The sequence below is a fragment of the Podarcis filfolensis genome (assembly GCF_964270895.1).
Source record: "Podarcis filfolensis genome assembly, chromosome: 14".
In the NCBI taxonomy this organism is placed as follows: Eukaryota; Metazoa; Chordata; class Lepidosauria; order Squamata; family Lacertidae; genus Podarcis; species Podarcis filfolensis.
In genome coordinates this window covers 5,694,287-5,710,068 of record NC_139616.1, presented here as the reverse complement: position 1 = coordinate 5,710,068, position 15,782 = coordinate 5,694,287, and the positions used below count along the sequence as shown (strand labels likewise).

Here is a 15,782-nt window from a genome sequence, read left to right as displayed (position 1 = left end):
TTACTGTGGATGGGACTATCATGCCTTTGCCCTTGGCTTCCCAAGGCAATTCGTGGTCAGAGTCTGGGATTTGATGAAGTAATGTTAATGGTTTCCAGCGTGAGTGAATGCCTAGGAAGTAGTTTGAGATTGTTCTGGAAAGTTCTGAATGGAGAGAGAGACATCAGAGATTGAGGAAGAAGAGTGGCACTCCTGTTGCTGTCATGGGGAGGAGGCTGAAGTCTCTGAGGGAAGCAAACTGCAGTTTGCAACAGGAGGAGAGAGAGCAGCGCTGAGGGAGCTGAAACGTTGAAAGCACCTCGGTGTGCCTCTTTCTGGAGATTTGATTTATTGCCATTTGTAAATAAATCTGATAATACAAAATGCCGCAAGTCTCTAGTGTTCCGTCCTCCGAAAAAATGCAAGCACTTGGAAAGCACCTGCACGACTTCCGGGTTAGCGCCATCGGCAATGGCGGAGTTCCTCTGACTGAGAGGAACCCGCTCCGCGAAAATCGGGTCTTGCCGCGGCGGCGAAGGCAGAGACCCTTCAAAAATCCCAGGCGGAGGAAGCCTGGGAACGTGGGATTCGGCTGACACCAGGAGCGCCTCCCCTACTCGCAGGGAAACCCTTTTTCGGGGATCCGAAGCGACGTGGGGTGAGCGGCGCGGTGTCTTGAATCGACCGCTATTTTTACGGAGTGAAGCCGCACAGCCGTTGCTGGAGAGCGCTGACTTTTTCCTGTGGACAATTGGACTCTAAACAAGTATCCGTGAGTAGAACGGAAAATTGGATTAAGAAACATTTTAATTTGGCACTGTAGCGGGAAGGCTCTAAACAGGAAGGCCGCCTTCCGCTTTTGTAAATAGACTGAAGCAAAAATTGTGCAAGCTAAAGTTTGGAAAGTTGTATACAAAGGTCTAAATTTCCTTCAGTTTTAACCACCAAAACCCCTCTTGGAAGCAGGAGAAAAGAGGGGGAATTTTGATTGTTCAAGCCTGCAGGAGAGAGAGTAAAGAAAGATAAATTTCCACCGTCTCAAACCTGGGAACGGGGTGTCAGAGACAGAAATTTCTGGGGAAGTTCATTGACTGTGAATGGAACGTCTTTTGACAGATAGTTAAAGAAGAGAAACAAATTGATTCCAATGTTGCCTTTTGCATTTAAAAGAAACAAAAAATTTGAAAAATGAAAGTAACTTTCTTTTGTTGGACCTGCTTTCAAAAGATGGATACAAATGGAAATTGTCTCCTCTAGAGGGAGCTTGTTAAATTGTTGCTGGACTCGATCTGGGGATTTCACAGCTGTGGAGATTAGGATCGTGAGACCAGACTCTGACCTTGAATAAAAATGTGTTTAGAAGAAGTTTTGGTGCTTGCTTTTTGCAAGACAAGCGCTTTGTTGGACCAGATACATGAGAAGATGGATTTGATGACTGTTGCAGTTAAAAACTTTGGACAAACAGCGAATACTTATATAGAAACCATTCAGGAACCAACCCAGGAACCTGTTTTGACAGGGCAAGTGCAAATGCAGAAGACAATGGAGGAGGTTGCTGCTGAACCTCAAGTAACACAAATGGAGAGATCCGAGGCCCTGCAGGAGCACAAGCCGCTGTTCTTGAAGAATGAATCTGGAGCAGGCCGGGGGGGGGTCTGGAGTTGTGGGGGCTCTTAATTTTGGAGGGACTTTGAAACATGTTTTTAAATACTTTCTGGACTACACTGCTGACTGTGGGGAATGGGACTGTGGGGAATGGGCTGATCTGCTGAGGGGAGATGGAGATATCTTTGGGTTGGAGTTTCCCCGAGACCTACTCCTCAATGAGAAAGGAAAGAAACTAAGAAAGAGATCAACAAAAGACAAGGTAAAGTGCAGGTATAAACAAGAAGAAGATCTGCAGAAGGGACATGGAAAAGACTTAAGAGCCTCGGACATAAGATTACCAGGTTGATGGACTAGATGGAATGGACATTAAGGACTGACATAACCCGAGACCAGGAAGAAGAGACGTTGGATGAAGATTGGAAGAAAGTTTTTAAAAACTTATTTTGGGAATTAGTGTAAAATTAACGAGTATTAGGAAAAATGTTGGAATGAAACTATTTGGCTTTAGTAGAAATGATATAAGGAGTTATGTATAAATAAGTATTAAGTTTTAAGCTTTAAGGTATTTTATGGTAAGATAAGGTTAAAATAAATTAAGGTCAACTGAATGACAGAATATAGTGAAAGATGGAAAGGATTTGTTGAGTTAATTAATAGGTTAGACTGTTAAGATAAATTACCCAATAAAAATTGAGAAAGATGGAAAGAATTTGCTGAAACAAATAATTAAACTAGAATACAAAAAGGGAGGTGTGAGGAGGTCAATGAAACAAGTAAATGAAAGATAAAGATATGGAATATTGGATGTGTGTTTTTTATTGTTATTGTTGTAATTCTTTTACTTTTTTATGTATTTTTATGTATTGTAATGTATGTTTTGTTAAATTTTTTGTTGTTTTCTCTTCTTCTTTTCTCTGTAATTTTTAAACTTCTAATAAATATCATTTAAAAAAAAAAGGAAAGCACCTGCACACCTGGAAATCTTCATCACTTGGAGAAGTGAGGACCATGTGACAATATGTACTGTAACTACATATAGCAGCAAAGTGGATTGGGTTCAAAATGGCAAGAAATATGGGGCTTGAGGGCCCAGTCTCTTTTAGTGCTTTGCCTTTTCTTCATATACTTTGGACAAAAAATCTTGAGTCATGTGTGGGGCAGTCCTACAAACGTAAACAGAGTCTTGCTGCTGGAATCAGACTAAAGGGTCTTCTGGTCCAACATCCTGCAAACAGCACTCTCCTAGGCATGTTTACTCAGAAGTAAGTCCCAATATGTTTGTTTAAAGCATTTCCACCCACTCTTCCGCCCAAACAAGCTCCCAGAGCAGCTCACAATCTAAAAAGACATGACACAAAAGAAAAAAGAAACAGGAGGGAGGAGGGGGGAAAGCAAATTCATGCACTAATTCTGCAGGTCATGGAACTAGATCTACTGCTCCAGATTCCGGGTTCTTGCACTAGGGTTCTTTGAAAATAATGGAGGAAATCAAACACTGGCAAGGGCTTGTCATTGAGCCTACCTAGTGGCAATGAAGCAGCAAAGAAGGAATACTTTACTATCTCCATTGCATCCTCTTTGTGCCATCCAGCAAAGCTTTTCCAGCTGGTGCAGGACATTTCACAGTCTCTCCAGAAGAAGGTGACAGAAGGGGACCTTGACTCCTTTACGCACCAAGCAAAAAACCACTCTTCTCCTAGGCCTTTGGCTAATTAAACAACATAGGACCTTTTATACAGGAGCCGGGATGGGTATTATTTTTCTTTGTTGCTATGTTACACATTTTGCAATATAGAACCGCCCTGTGATCCTTGGATGAAGGGTGGTATACACATTTAATAAATAAATTAAAAATAAATGATAATGGTGTACAAAGCCCAGGACACCTTAAGAACCCCCTTGCCCTAGACATCCCAAGTTGATCACTGAGATCATCTGGGAGAACAGGGTCCCCATGGAGCAGAAGCTTGACTTATGTCAATGAGAAGTTGTGCCTTCAGTGTTCTGGGCCCAACTTTGGAATTCCCTGCTTCTAGAAGTCAGATAGGCACCACCCCTGATGAGTTTCAGGTACCTGGTTAAAATCATATTTCAGGAGGCTGTTGCATCATGAATGCTTTTCTGGCGTTTCAAAATTTTCTGATGTTTTCGTTTAAATTTCTGAGGTTTAATTAATGTTGCATTGATTATATTTTTATTGCTGTAAGCCGCTTTGAGAGCTAGGTGATGAAAAGCAGGGGTAGACATCTTTAAAATAAAGAGATCTAAGCACAATGGCCTGCTGCTACTCTCAGGAATGGTAGTTGGCAGGTGGAGGGAGGCAGCTGGAGGTATATCCAGGCAAAGTGGAGAGTGCCTAACTCAGGCATAGGCAAACCCGGCCCTCCAGATGTTTTGAGACTACAATTCCCATCATCCCTGACCACTGGTCCTGTTAACATCTGGAGGGCCGAGTTTGCCTATGCCTGGCCTAACTGTTACTTCCTCTCCCTCTGATGGCCTTCACAACTCCCATGTAATTGTAAAATTTGGTTCACCACCTGTGGCTATTCCTAGACTGGGATAGCCTGGCCTCAGTCCATGCTCTAGTAACCTCCCTCTTGGACTACTACAGTGCACTCTACATGAGACTGCCCTTGAACACTGTCCAGAAACTGCAGCTAGAGTAGAACACAGTAGTTGGTGAGGGGGGCAGTCTGATGGGATTATGTGTCACGAGTCCTGAAAGCACTGCATGTCTTAATGTTTTAAAATCATTTCACTTACTTTAATTGTATTGTTTTTCTGCCTTGTTTGCTGCCCTGGGTTGCTTTGGGAGAAAGGGCAGTGTAGAAACTTAATGAATAGAGTTTGTTGGCCTTGGTTTGGAATATTTTTAAGTTTAATTAACACTAATTAAAAAGGAGCACACTACAGTGATTTTCTTATGATTAACTGAAATTATTTGAGCATATTTCAGCACACCAACCCCACCTTTGAGTCTTTATAGTAGGTCCATAAATTAGCAACAAAAAGCAATCCAAATCAGGGAGCAAATAAAACTATGATGAAAAGAAGGAAGTAAATACAGAACAGGTTGTGAGAGTTTCCACAGTCACCATCACTGAGACCGTATAATCCACAAAGGCAGAGAGGAGGGAAATAATTTCAAGTCTGAATCTGCTAGTGATGTTATCAGGAATTGTGGGTCTGCAGGTTATGTTCAAACTTCTCAAAGCTTCCCTACTGGTCTTCAGCTGTTAAGCTTTCCAGGTGTACAGGAATGGTCCCGCTTCTCTAGATGTGACACAAACTCTTTTTGCTAAAAACACATAATCCCACCAGACTGCCCCACTCACCAACTACTGCATTCTACTCTAGCTGGTTTCCAGACAGTATTGAAGGGCAGTCTCATGTAGAGTGTCCTGCAGTTGTCCAAGAGGGAGGTCACTAGTGCATGGACTGAGGCTGGGCTATCCCAGTCCAGGCAAAGCCAAAGGTGTTGTGAGTCATAGGTTCAGCCCTACCAGGAAGATTTCAGAGATTTCAGGGTCTACTGTGAGTAGGACTAGCAATGGATGCAACCCTAAGGGGTGAAGGACTGTATAAATGGCTGAAATAAATGAAATGAAAACAATTCTATTACCTCCTTGGATAGATAGAACATTTGGCAAATTAGCTTGCATGTTACATATTCAATGGAAGAGGAATAAATGTGAGCTTGCCTAAAAATGATGAACAAACTTGTTAAGAGTTGAAATATGAATGGATACGGAAATTTTCTACAACACTCTTCCAACTGTGCAAACCAAGCAGGATATAACGGGCCAAAAGCTACCCCTTAGCAAAGGCAGAATTGAAACTTCCTATTTTGACAGGGGAAACCCCAACGCTATATATGCAAGTCACCCCTGAAGATGACCTTGGCTCTGTGACTTCACTTTGCTGAAGTTTTATTTCTATTTAAATACTGATATTGTAAGTAGGGCACCTCCCAAAATATACTGGAAAACACCTGCCAAGTCAGATATGAGTGTGGACTTTGAAACGAAGAGGGGAATGTAGTTCACATTCTTGCAGCTGAATGATGACTGCTGCAATTATTTCAATTGTAACTTGGAAGTGTGTGGGCAGAGAATTTCTCTGGCACTACGGAGGTGCTAAGGAGGTTGCCTCACATGGCTGATGCTGTCTGTCGTGTGATTTTGAATTAAAGTTATGGTCACACAAATATATGCTTTCTTTTCTCTAAGAATTCTGGGTCTTTTCCCTCACATCAACATCTTGTCCTTAGCTAAATTAAAATAAGTTCAACTTCTGAGTACCTTTAGAGCAATACAAAACAAAGACCACCTGATACAATAGAGCAGGTTTCCCCAAACTTGGGTCTCCAGCTGTTATTGGACCACAATTCCCATCATCCCTGTCCACTGGTCCTGCTAGCTAGGGATGATGGGAGTTGTAGTCCAACAACAGCTAGAGACCCAAGTTTGGGAAACTGCAGTAGAGGACTAGAGTCTGGGTTTTCCCCAGGTAGACTCAACTACCTTCCCCCAAAGTTGAACACTAGATTCTAACTGTATTTCAGTTTTGAGATTTGTCTATAGGGTTTAAATGGCACTTTACAGAGTAACGTTAGCCAAAGAGATCCCTGCCCAAAAGAGTTCAGGATCCAAATTTGGACTGTTGGGTAGGTGTAAGTCAACAGAGAAAACACATTTATCCCTTTGAAATGGAGCTGGTGTCTCTAAGTAGCAATGCCATGCCTATAGGACACCAAAAAGACCTCTTCTATGAAACTGCCTTGTCTACTGAGATCACCTGATGAGGCCACTTTACTCACATGTTATCCACCAACTTTAAGGCAAGTGGGGGGGGGACCTCAGGCCCATTCCCAGGCCTTGCCTCTCACCAGTCCTTCCACATGCCCCCGCCCTTGAGTGCTTTTGTCCTGTTGTAATGTGTGCTTTTGCTTGGCTAGATGGAAGATGGGGAGGGGAGTCTATACCTATTGTACAAAGTGTCATCCCCCCCAATCCATTTTTTGCATCAGAATGCCCCCACCTCTGTTGTCCAAAAGGGAATGTGGCTCTTGGGCTGAAACTGGTTTTGCACCCCTGTTCTAAAGTGAGGCTGGTGGGGAGACAGTGGGCCTTTTCTGTAGTGGTAAAACACCTTCCTTCAAGGACTACTAGCTGCAGTGGCTATGCTCTGCCTCCATAGTCAGAGACCGTAATCCTTCTGAATCTCTGTTGCTGGAGTCTGCAGGAGGGGAGAGGGCCTGCTTGTTTCCCAAAGGCATCTGGGTGGCCACAGTGAGAACAAGAATGCTGGACTTGATGGGCCCCCTTCCTCCTGATCTAGCCCTGGCAAGGATCACTTGGCGGAGGGTAACTGGGAAAAACGTTTTGTTCAGGCAATACTTTGGCTTGACTAGGGTTAATTCTTAAGGAGCTTTTGGCTCTCTTGTTTTGATGGGTTCCTCTACTATTCTTCATATTGTTAGGCTTGGTCTTGCAGAATTTATTTTGATACTGTCATGCATTTATGGTGTTGGGAACCTCAGACACTACCACATTTCAAAAAAGTGGGATAAATAAATACTATATCTGTAGCTGTTCCACAAATCATGTGTCTGTTGCGCAGCAGCTATGCACATAGAATACTTTTGCCAAGTACTGTACAGTACCACAAAGTGGATAATGCCCTATTTCACATTTTGCTTGCTTGCTCAGGTCAGAAGTAAGGTCCACTGGACTCAGAAAGATTCATTTTTGATCAGGTGGCTGTAATTTCTTCTCAAGAAGAAACATCCTTTGCAGAGCACATTTTACACTTTTGGCCGTGGCCTGCTTTGTTTTTGCTGATCTGAACTTTCTGAAACCCATTCACTTAGAATAAATATTAGGAAAACCCTCCCAGTTTGGTGGCTTTTTCTTCTTAGAAAGAAAGCCCAGACCAGTACAATCAGTTGGAAAACGGAAATATGATGATGCAGTTACTGTTCAGCCAAATATCTGATAAACAGGATGGGCTGTGGCTTGGACCTCATCCCAGAGGGAAGGAAGGAAGGAAGCCTGCCTCTTTCAGCGGGAGCTTGGACGTTTAGGATGGAAGCAGATCCACTAAGTGCTGAGCTTTCTCCAGGAAGGTTCGAAGAAACGGGAGGTGTAAGGCCAGAATGTGAGTCTGGTTGGCTTCAGTATTTCTGTGAGAGCTGAGACTTCTTCATCTAAAGCCATCCATGTCCCCTTCTAAATAGAAGGGCTTGTAGCTCAGTGGCAATGCCTCCACTTTGCAGCAGGCAGACGGTCCCAGGTTCAAACCTCAGCATCTCCAGGTATGGTTAGGAGGGAACCCTGCCTGAATCACTGGAGAGCTGCTGCCAGTCAGTGTTGACAACAATCTGACTTGGTATAAAGCAGCTTCCTAAGTCTAGGACTTGCCGATCAGAAGGTTGGCAGTTCGAATCCCTGCGGCGGGGTGAGCTCCCGTTACTCAGTCCCTGCTCCTGCCAACCTAGCAGTTCAAAAGCGCATCAAAGTGCAAGTAGATAAATAGATACCACTCCGGCGGGAAGGTAAATGGTGTTTCCGTGCGCTGCTCTGGTTCACCAGAAGCGGCTTAGTCATGCTGGCCACATAACCCAGAAGCTGTACGCCGGCTCCCTCGGCAAATAAAGTGAGATGAGCCCCGCAACCCCAGAGTCGGTCACGACCGGACCTAATGGTCAGGGGTCCCTTTACCTTTAAGTCTTCCCAAGGGGGCAAACCATTGTGCCTTCGCTCTAAGGAACAGTAAAAAGGTAAAGGTAAAGGTACCCTGCCCATACGGGCCAGTCGTGTCCGACTCTAGGGTTGTGCGCCCATCTCACTTAAGAGGCCGGGGGCCAGCGCTGTCCGGAGACACTTCCGGGTCACGTGGCCAGCGTGACGAAGCTGCTCTGGCGAGCCGGCACCAACGCAGCACACGGAAACACCGTTTACCTTCCCGCTGGAAAGTGGTACCTATTTATCTACTTGCACTTAGGGGTGCTTTCGAACTGCTAGGTGGGCAGGAGCTGGGACCGCACGACGGGAGCTCACCCCGCCACGGGGATTCGAACCGCCGACCATGCGATCGGCAAGCCCTAGGCGCTGAGGTTTTAACCACAGCGCCACCCGCGTCCCTGTCTAAGGAACAGTATCTTTTCTAAAAAAGCAGCAGTAAGGAGATGCTAGTTCACCTCAAAGGAAATAGTTCTACATGTGCTCTGAGGCGCTTATAAAACTTAAAACTCTAGCTCCCACTCGGAGAATTTTAGAGTCCACCTCCGCAATGCAGGATTTACAGGTAAATCATCCGTAAAAGATGGCCGTCCAACCTCTGCTTAAAAACTTCCAAAGGAAAGTCCAACACCTCTTGTTGGAATCTGCTTCACTGTCAAACAGCTCTTACTTTCAGAAAGTTCTTCCTGATGTTTAGCCAGAATCCCCTTTCTTGTAACTTGAATCAGTTGGTTCAAGTCCTACCCTCCAGAGCAGGAGAAAACAAGCTTTCTCCATCCTCCATGTGACAACCCTTAAGATATTTGAAGGTGGCCAATCATATCTCCTCTCAACCGTTCCTCATAAGGCTTGGTTTGCAGATCTTTGATCATCTTGGTCGCCCTCCTCTGCGTAAGTTTGTCAACACCCTTCTTAAATTGTGGTGCCTAGAACTGGACACAGGACTCCAGGTGTATTCTGCAGAATAAAGTGGTACTATTCTTTCCTTTGACGGAGACTCTGTACTTCTGTTGATGCAGAGTAGAGTAGCACTAGCCCTTTCTGCTGCTGCATCACACTGTTGATTCATCGGTCATCATTGGGCATTAATTAGTATTGTTAACGATTGGCTTTAATGATACTACTTCTTAGCTCCACATGCGCCCAAAGTGCTTTGCAATTAACTTTATAAATAGAAACGACTTATATATAAGGGAGAAGAAGGAGGAGCCAAGCATCCTATAAACGTCGGAACGCGTTTGCAGCAGCGCCTCTCTGGCTCCTGCCGAAACGGCTGCCTAGGAAGCGAGCGAAGGCGTAAAGGCGCCACCGAAGTGCTTTGGCCCGGCTGGGGAGCCGTAGGGCACTTCCGGAAACATGGTGGCGCCCACCGGGGGCCGGAAGCGGCGGAGGTGCCGCTGCTGTGTCCGTCCCCGCCCGCTCTCCTCCTGCCTCCGTGACCATGCGGGCCTCCCCTCCCCGGGCGAGGCATGGCGGCGGCGGCGCCGGAGCAGCTGCGAGGCCGGAGCCTGCCGGAGCTGCGGGAGATGCTGAGTCGGCAGGAGAAGCTGCTGGGGGACCGGTGAGAGGCCGGGGCGGGAAGGAGGGCCGGGCCGACTCCCCCTTGGCGGCTCAGGCGGGGCTGGCGAGCAGCTCCCCTTCCCCTGGAGGGCGGCGCTCCCTCCGCTTTTGCCTTTCGGGGGGCGCCCCTTCAACCCCGAGACAATATTAGTAGCAGTGGTAGTAGTATTAACGATATTATTATTATTATTATTATTATTATTATTATTATTATTATTATTATATTAAACCGCCCTTCACCCTAAAGCCCCAGGGCGGATTACAGCATCAAAACGCAATTATAAGTTGTAAGAACAGTTTAAAACAACTTACACAGCCCTTTGTGCTGGTACCGCCGTGAACGTGGTCTTTCAAGCATTTCTGTTATTGTCCTATTTCAGAAATGTATCTTTTGCCTACTTTTCTACGAAAATCAATAGCTGGTATTTACGTGCTGGTTTCCTGCTACTTGGTGCCCCTCAAAGCACCTCACAGTCAATAAATAACACACACACGTGAGAGAAAGGCTAAGACATAAAGCCTTTGGTCTGCATGGCTCGCTGTGTTTTTCACTGATGAGCGGCAGCTCTCCAGAAATTCAGGTGGAATTCTGGGCCAGCCCTTGTTGGAGATGCTCAGGACTCAAACTTTTGCATGTGAGGCAGGTGCTTTAGGTCCTTCTCAGATATGACAAACTAAATGAAATTGTGCAGCATCAATAACAAAAGAAACACCAGAGGCTTCTGTGTAAATGGTTGTCACATATAAAGTGCACACATAAATGCACACTGCCAGTGAGCTGCTGTTTTTTAATTCAACTAAAACTGTTTTATCTAAAAATTAAATGTTGTTGAATGTGATATGAAAATAGAAACAGTGCAGGCACACTGAAATGCCTGTTGTCACCTGTGAAATGTTAAAAGATCTCCCACTCCCCCTTCAGTAAGAAAAGCTCCAAGTAAGGGTGGCCAAATGTCACATAGGGTCAGATGTGCCCCTCTACCCTGTTTTATGTGCTAAGGCGGGGGGGGGCGTCATTTCCTTATCTCATTAGCAGCATTAATGGTTGGGCTGTGGCTCAGTGGTAAAAGCATCTGTTTTGCATACAGAACAGTCCCTGGCAGGAAGGTGAGAATCCAGCATGAAATCCTGCTGTGAGTACAGTACCAAGCTAAATAGGTGAATCGTCTCATTCAGCTTCCTATGTTCCTATGATGCCAGCTTCAAATACTGTACAATATGGCAATCTTGGTAGTTTCAACATTTTTAGTTTTCTTTATTAAATACAAGTAAAATAAACATGCTTAATTAGATTGTTCTCTAGGACATAAAAAGATTTTATTATGCAAACAATTTCCCCCCAGAAAATCTTCTGGAAAAAACCATGCTGTTGCATTCGACAACCTCAAACAAATAGAAGGGATAGTGGCAGACTGTTTGCTAATGGGCTTCAGAGGAACTCAAAATGTGAATTAGAACTCATCCTTGAATTCTGTTTACCTTAGTGTGTATCTTCATCACATCTATTATAGGAAATTTGTATCCAGGCTTCCGGACAAAGGTAAAAAGATATCCAACTTCGTTGAGAAATTGAAGATTGCCATTGCACAAGAGGAAGAGCTGCAGAGAACAACTGAGCTTCTATCTGCTGTTAGATTAGAGTTCCAGGAAAAACAAGAGGCAATCAAATCTAGCAAACAAAAAGGGGTTGTCAGCAACCGAGACCCACCTCTTATTTCTGAACGTCACTACAATGAGATTGAATCATCTCTGCAGAACAAGCAAAGTGTCTGGACCAAGAAAAGAAGCAAAGCAAACAGAAGTTCATTAGTAGGACAAGCCCCTGAGGACACCAGTTTTCCTCAAGGAAGCAAAAATGTTTTGGAGGTGTCAATAGCCAGGCTTCCAAAAGATGCTCAGGAGGCTCCCAAGCAGAATTCTCTAGACAAAGCTGAAAATCCAGCACAATCTGCAAGCAGCAGCAGTGAAGCACTGGTAGATGCCTTCAAAAGAATTTCAGTTGGAGGGGGAGAGAATGGGGAGAACTCTGAAAATGGGCAGAGTTTTGACTGTAAAGGCCGTGCTTTTCAGAACTTTCCAAACACACCACCCAAAACTCCACATTACATGGAAGTGCTGGAACTGAGAGCGAAGAACCCTGTGGCAAAAAGAAGCAAATTTAAAGCTAATGTGTGAGTACTGTAGGAAACGCGCTCTCACAGAGAGAGCTTTTGCTATAACCACAAGTGTGGGTATGTTTTAGGCATACTGGGAAGTTTATGATACATATTTTGGGGAATAAATATTTTTTAAAGGTAGGATTATAAAATAGTAATTATTTGCTGTGATACATTAGAATCATAGAATTGTAGAGTGGGAAGCTACTCCCGAGGGTCGTCTAGTCCAACCCCTGCAATGCAATGCAAAACCACCAAGCCATGGCCTTTTCCCGAATGCAGGGGGAGCTTAGCCCAAGCAGTGTAGAGCCACAGGGATCTCTTCCACTCAGAGACCCCTAAACTCTCTCTTGGCCCAATGCCAGGTGGATTTGAAGGAAACCAGGCAGCAGCTGCCACCTGACCAGAGCTGCCATTTTCTCTGCCACGGAGGCCTATATGAGAATACAAAGTGTTTCAGTCCTCTTAGAAGCCAAAATCCTTGGGACAGAACAAGATGGGTGTCATTTTAATTCCTTGATTGCTTCATGGCCCCACTCTTCTGTGCAAGCACAACGGAGGAAGCTTCCCTGAGCATCAGATGTTAGCCTCAAACTCATCCAAACCTGAAATTTCAGAGCGGAATAGGAGTGGAGGGAAGGAGCAACTTTATGTGGCAGAGGGCCGGGAGGCATTTCATGAGCTGTGCTCTTGGTTTCTTCTAGATTGCTGGCTGGGTCAAGTGGATCGTCTTGTGGCTCCCCAGATATCCCTTCACCTAGAGGTCCCCCCTTTTCCCTTTCTGCAGAGGAAAGACGCCACAGAGATAAGAAGCACTTGGATGACATCACAGCTGCTCGGATACCCCCTCTTCATCACGAGCCTACGCAGCTGCTATCCCTAGAAGATTCAATAGCGATTCAGATCCAACAAAAGGAAGCTTATGAGGTATGGATGAAACCACTGGTGCTTTGCATGAGCTCCTGTTACATATTATGGGGACATGCAGATTGGGATGGTGGAGGGGGAGAAGTGTCTGCTAGGATTTTGTTCCAAGGAGGGAACTCCTTGACCCCAGAGTTAGAACAGCTTGTCGTGGCAAAGAGGCTTCAGTACTTTTGCTATGCCTTGGGCTGTGGAGGACAGAGGAAAGAAAGGAGGCGCAAGGTCCAGCCCCAGCCCCAAACCAACATCAGGGAGAATGCATTGCTTGGTGGTACAGCACAGCTTATCCTGCAGAATGTGCAGGCTCGGTGGAAAGGTAGCAGGAGGTGGGAGAGACGTGTTGTGGATCATGTGGAAAAGGTGGGTAGGAAGCTTCTCCTTTTCCCATAATACTAGAACTCAGTGGGGGTCATCTGGTGTAGCTGGAGGGTGGAAGGTTGAGGACAAGCAAAAGAAAGTACTTCTATATGCAAAATACAGTCAGATTATGGAATTCACTCCCACAAGAGGTAACGGTGGCTATCAATTTTGGTGGCTATAAGAGAGACTAATTCATGTAGGATAAGACTATCCATTGCTTCTAGTCAAGATGGCTGTGTTTTAGACCCCGTTAGACGCAGTATGCTCTGCAAGCCAGCTGCCGAGTGCTGTTGTGCTCCGTTCTTGTGGCTTCCCATAATGGGAACCTGGCAGGCCACTATCAGGAGAGCATGCTGCACTAGATGAGCCCCTTTTGGCCTCATGCAGCTGCTGCAGGGCTGTTCTTGTTTCTGCCTGAGATATTGGAAAACTATTGCCAGTCAGAGGAGGCAATACTTTGATCAGTGGCCTGACTCAGCAGTACCAGTATTCAACTTCACCCAAAAGATGCTGCTTTCTAAAAACACTTGGATAGGAACGTTCTGAATAGAAATGTTCAGAGTAAACTTAGCTTATTTATTTTGATATTTATTCCCCATTTGTCTGTGATTGCAATCTAACTCATGTTGACTTACAAGTGAAAATACACAGATTGCAAATAAGCCAGTTTTGCATAGCTTTGAAATTCTACATGCTGAATTTGAGTTATGAATCTTTTTCATATGCACACCCACTTAATTTACTTGCAAGCCTTAATTTAATTGAAATGCAGGTGAGAATGGAATGAATACAGAAGAGTATCGGGCACTAAATTAATACTGTCTTGTCACGCTCTGCTTTGTTTTCTTTTACTTATTGTGATGTTAATAAACAACTTGGGACGGTTTGTCTGTAATTAAATTACAAATAATGTCATATCTGGTCCAGCCATCTCGGATTTGTAGACTCAGCTAGATAAACATCAGCCAGAGTTGATTTTTTTCTCTGAACACCTTCGCCTGAAGTGCAGTTCGCCTGTAAAGGACAATTACTTCCAGCATTTAACAGCTAGTTTGCTCTATGATGTCTCTTTCTTTCTTCAAGTTCATGAATTAATACACTGGTGTTGAAACTCAGTGGTTAAGGATGCCAGAGAAAAGAGAGGACTGGATCTCCCTCTCCACCTACCTGCTTGCACTGGGCTTTTTGTCCTTGGGGTCCCCTTCGCCAGCTTGTTCTGCAACTCTCTCTCTCTCTGTGTCCAGAAACTTCCCAGTGTTCAGCACAATGTGGCAAAGTTGCTTTTGCACTGTGAATGGCGGTCTTGTTTCCCCCCACCCCTCTTCTCCACTGCCTTTCTTTCTAGCATGGCACTGCACCTCGACACCAGGGGATTCTGTGGGCAGCTCATAGTATATGGCTTTCTCTGGTGTGTTTCTGTTGGGCCTAGGGACCACCCTAGCATTTACTCACTTTCAGTAAATGGTTTCTCTTCTCTGTTTTTATAGGAAATGCTAGCCAAACTTGCAGCCCAGAAGCTTGCAGGCAGACTAGGCCCTCAGATGGCCAGCTATGAGCCAGAGGGGGAGATGCTGGGCAACTACAGAGAAGTGAGGGACGAGGAATGCTACAGCTCGGCTGAAGACTGAATCCAAGGCAGAATCTGCAGGGGATACCTGGGCGAAGACTCAGAAGGATCGCAGTGCTTTTTGCTCTTGTGGGCTGCTACATCTTAGCCCAAGGATGTTAGGCGTGCTCACCTGCGGAGGCCCTGGATTAACCAGAGTGCTGCAGAGGTTTCCAGATACCCTGTTCCCTTTTCTGTTGCTTGCCAAAGAAGTTGGTGCATTTTGAAAGCTTGTAAGTCATAGAAGCAGCAGTCCACAGTGGCCTGCCTCAGTTGGGTTTGTGCAGGGGCATGCTGAGTCTGCTGTGCCCCCCATGTAAAAGGGGGAGGCAGCAGATGCAAGAGCAGCCAAGTCTTTGCCTTCTAGTCTTCGACTGATTCCAAACAAATGTAGGATTTGTTAACTTGTGTAAAAGATTACAAATATTTTCTATTTAAAAATACAAGTGTTGTGTTTCTATATTTTTCTATGTGGCATTAAAATTCAGGAGCAGCATGTTTCAGTGTGTGTCTCCTTGTGATGTCAGGGTTAAAATACCTCCCTGTCAGTTAGTTGCACTGCCTGTGAAGGCATCTCCTGGATCAGGGCTGACCAAACCGGGGGGGCGGGGGGGAGGGAAGAAGTGTACATCTCTGCTCTGTAGATATTTGCTGTGGGGAAGAGAAGATCCAACCCTTTGCAGATCAATAGTCTCTAGGAGTGCTGCAGGTTTGAGGCACACGTGCTGGGGTGGAATGAAGGCATTCAGAGGCAGGAAGTGACTTAAGAGGCAGATCAGTCATAGTCCTTCACCTTCTCGGAGTATGTCCAGTTCAGTTCTGGCAGGTTTCCTTTTGCTGCCT

At 45.2% G+C, this 15,782-nt stretch overlaps 1 protein-coding gene across 1 annotated transcript in view; it reads left to right on the top strand.

Annotated features, from left to right (window-relative positions):
• LOC310748707 (myocardial zonula adherens protein-like) overlaps positions 1 to 15,437 on the top strand; it is a 61,461-nt gene extending 46,024 nt beyond the window's left edge. Inside the window, exons 14-17 of the mRNA XM_083584548.1 lie at positions 9,776 to 9,894; positions 11,405 to 12,064; positions 12,754 to 12,976; positions 14,821 to 15,437. Coding sequence (XP_083440674.1) covers positions 9,776 to 9,894; positions 11,405 to 12,064; positions 12,754 to 12,976; positions 14,821 to 14,961 — 1,143 coding nt within the window. The 3' untranslated portion in view covers positions 14,962 to 15,437. The remainder of the gene's footprint in view (positions 1 to 9,775; positions 9,895 to 11,404; positions 12,065 to 12,753; positions 12,977 to 14,820) is intronic.
• Positions 15,438 to 15,782: the final 345 nt, after the last annotated feature.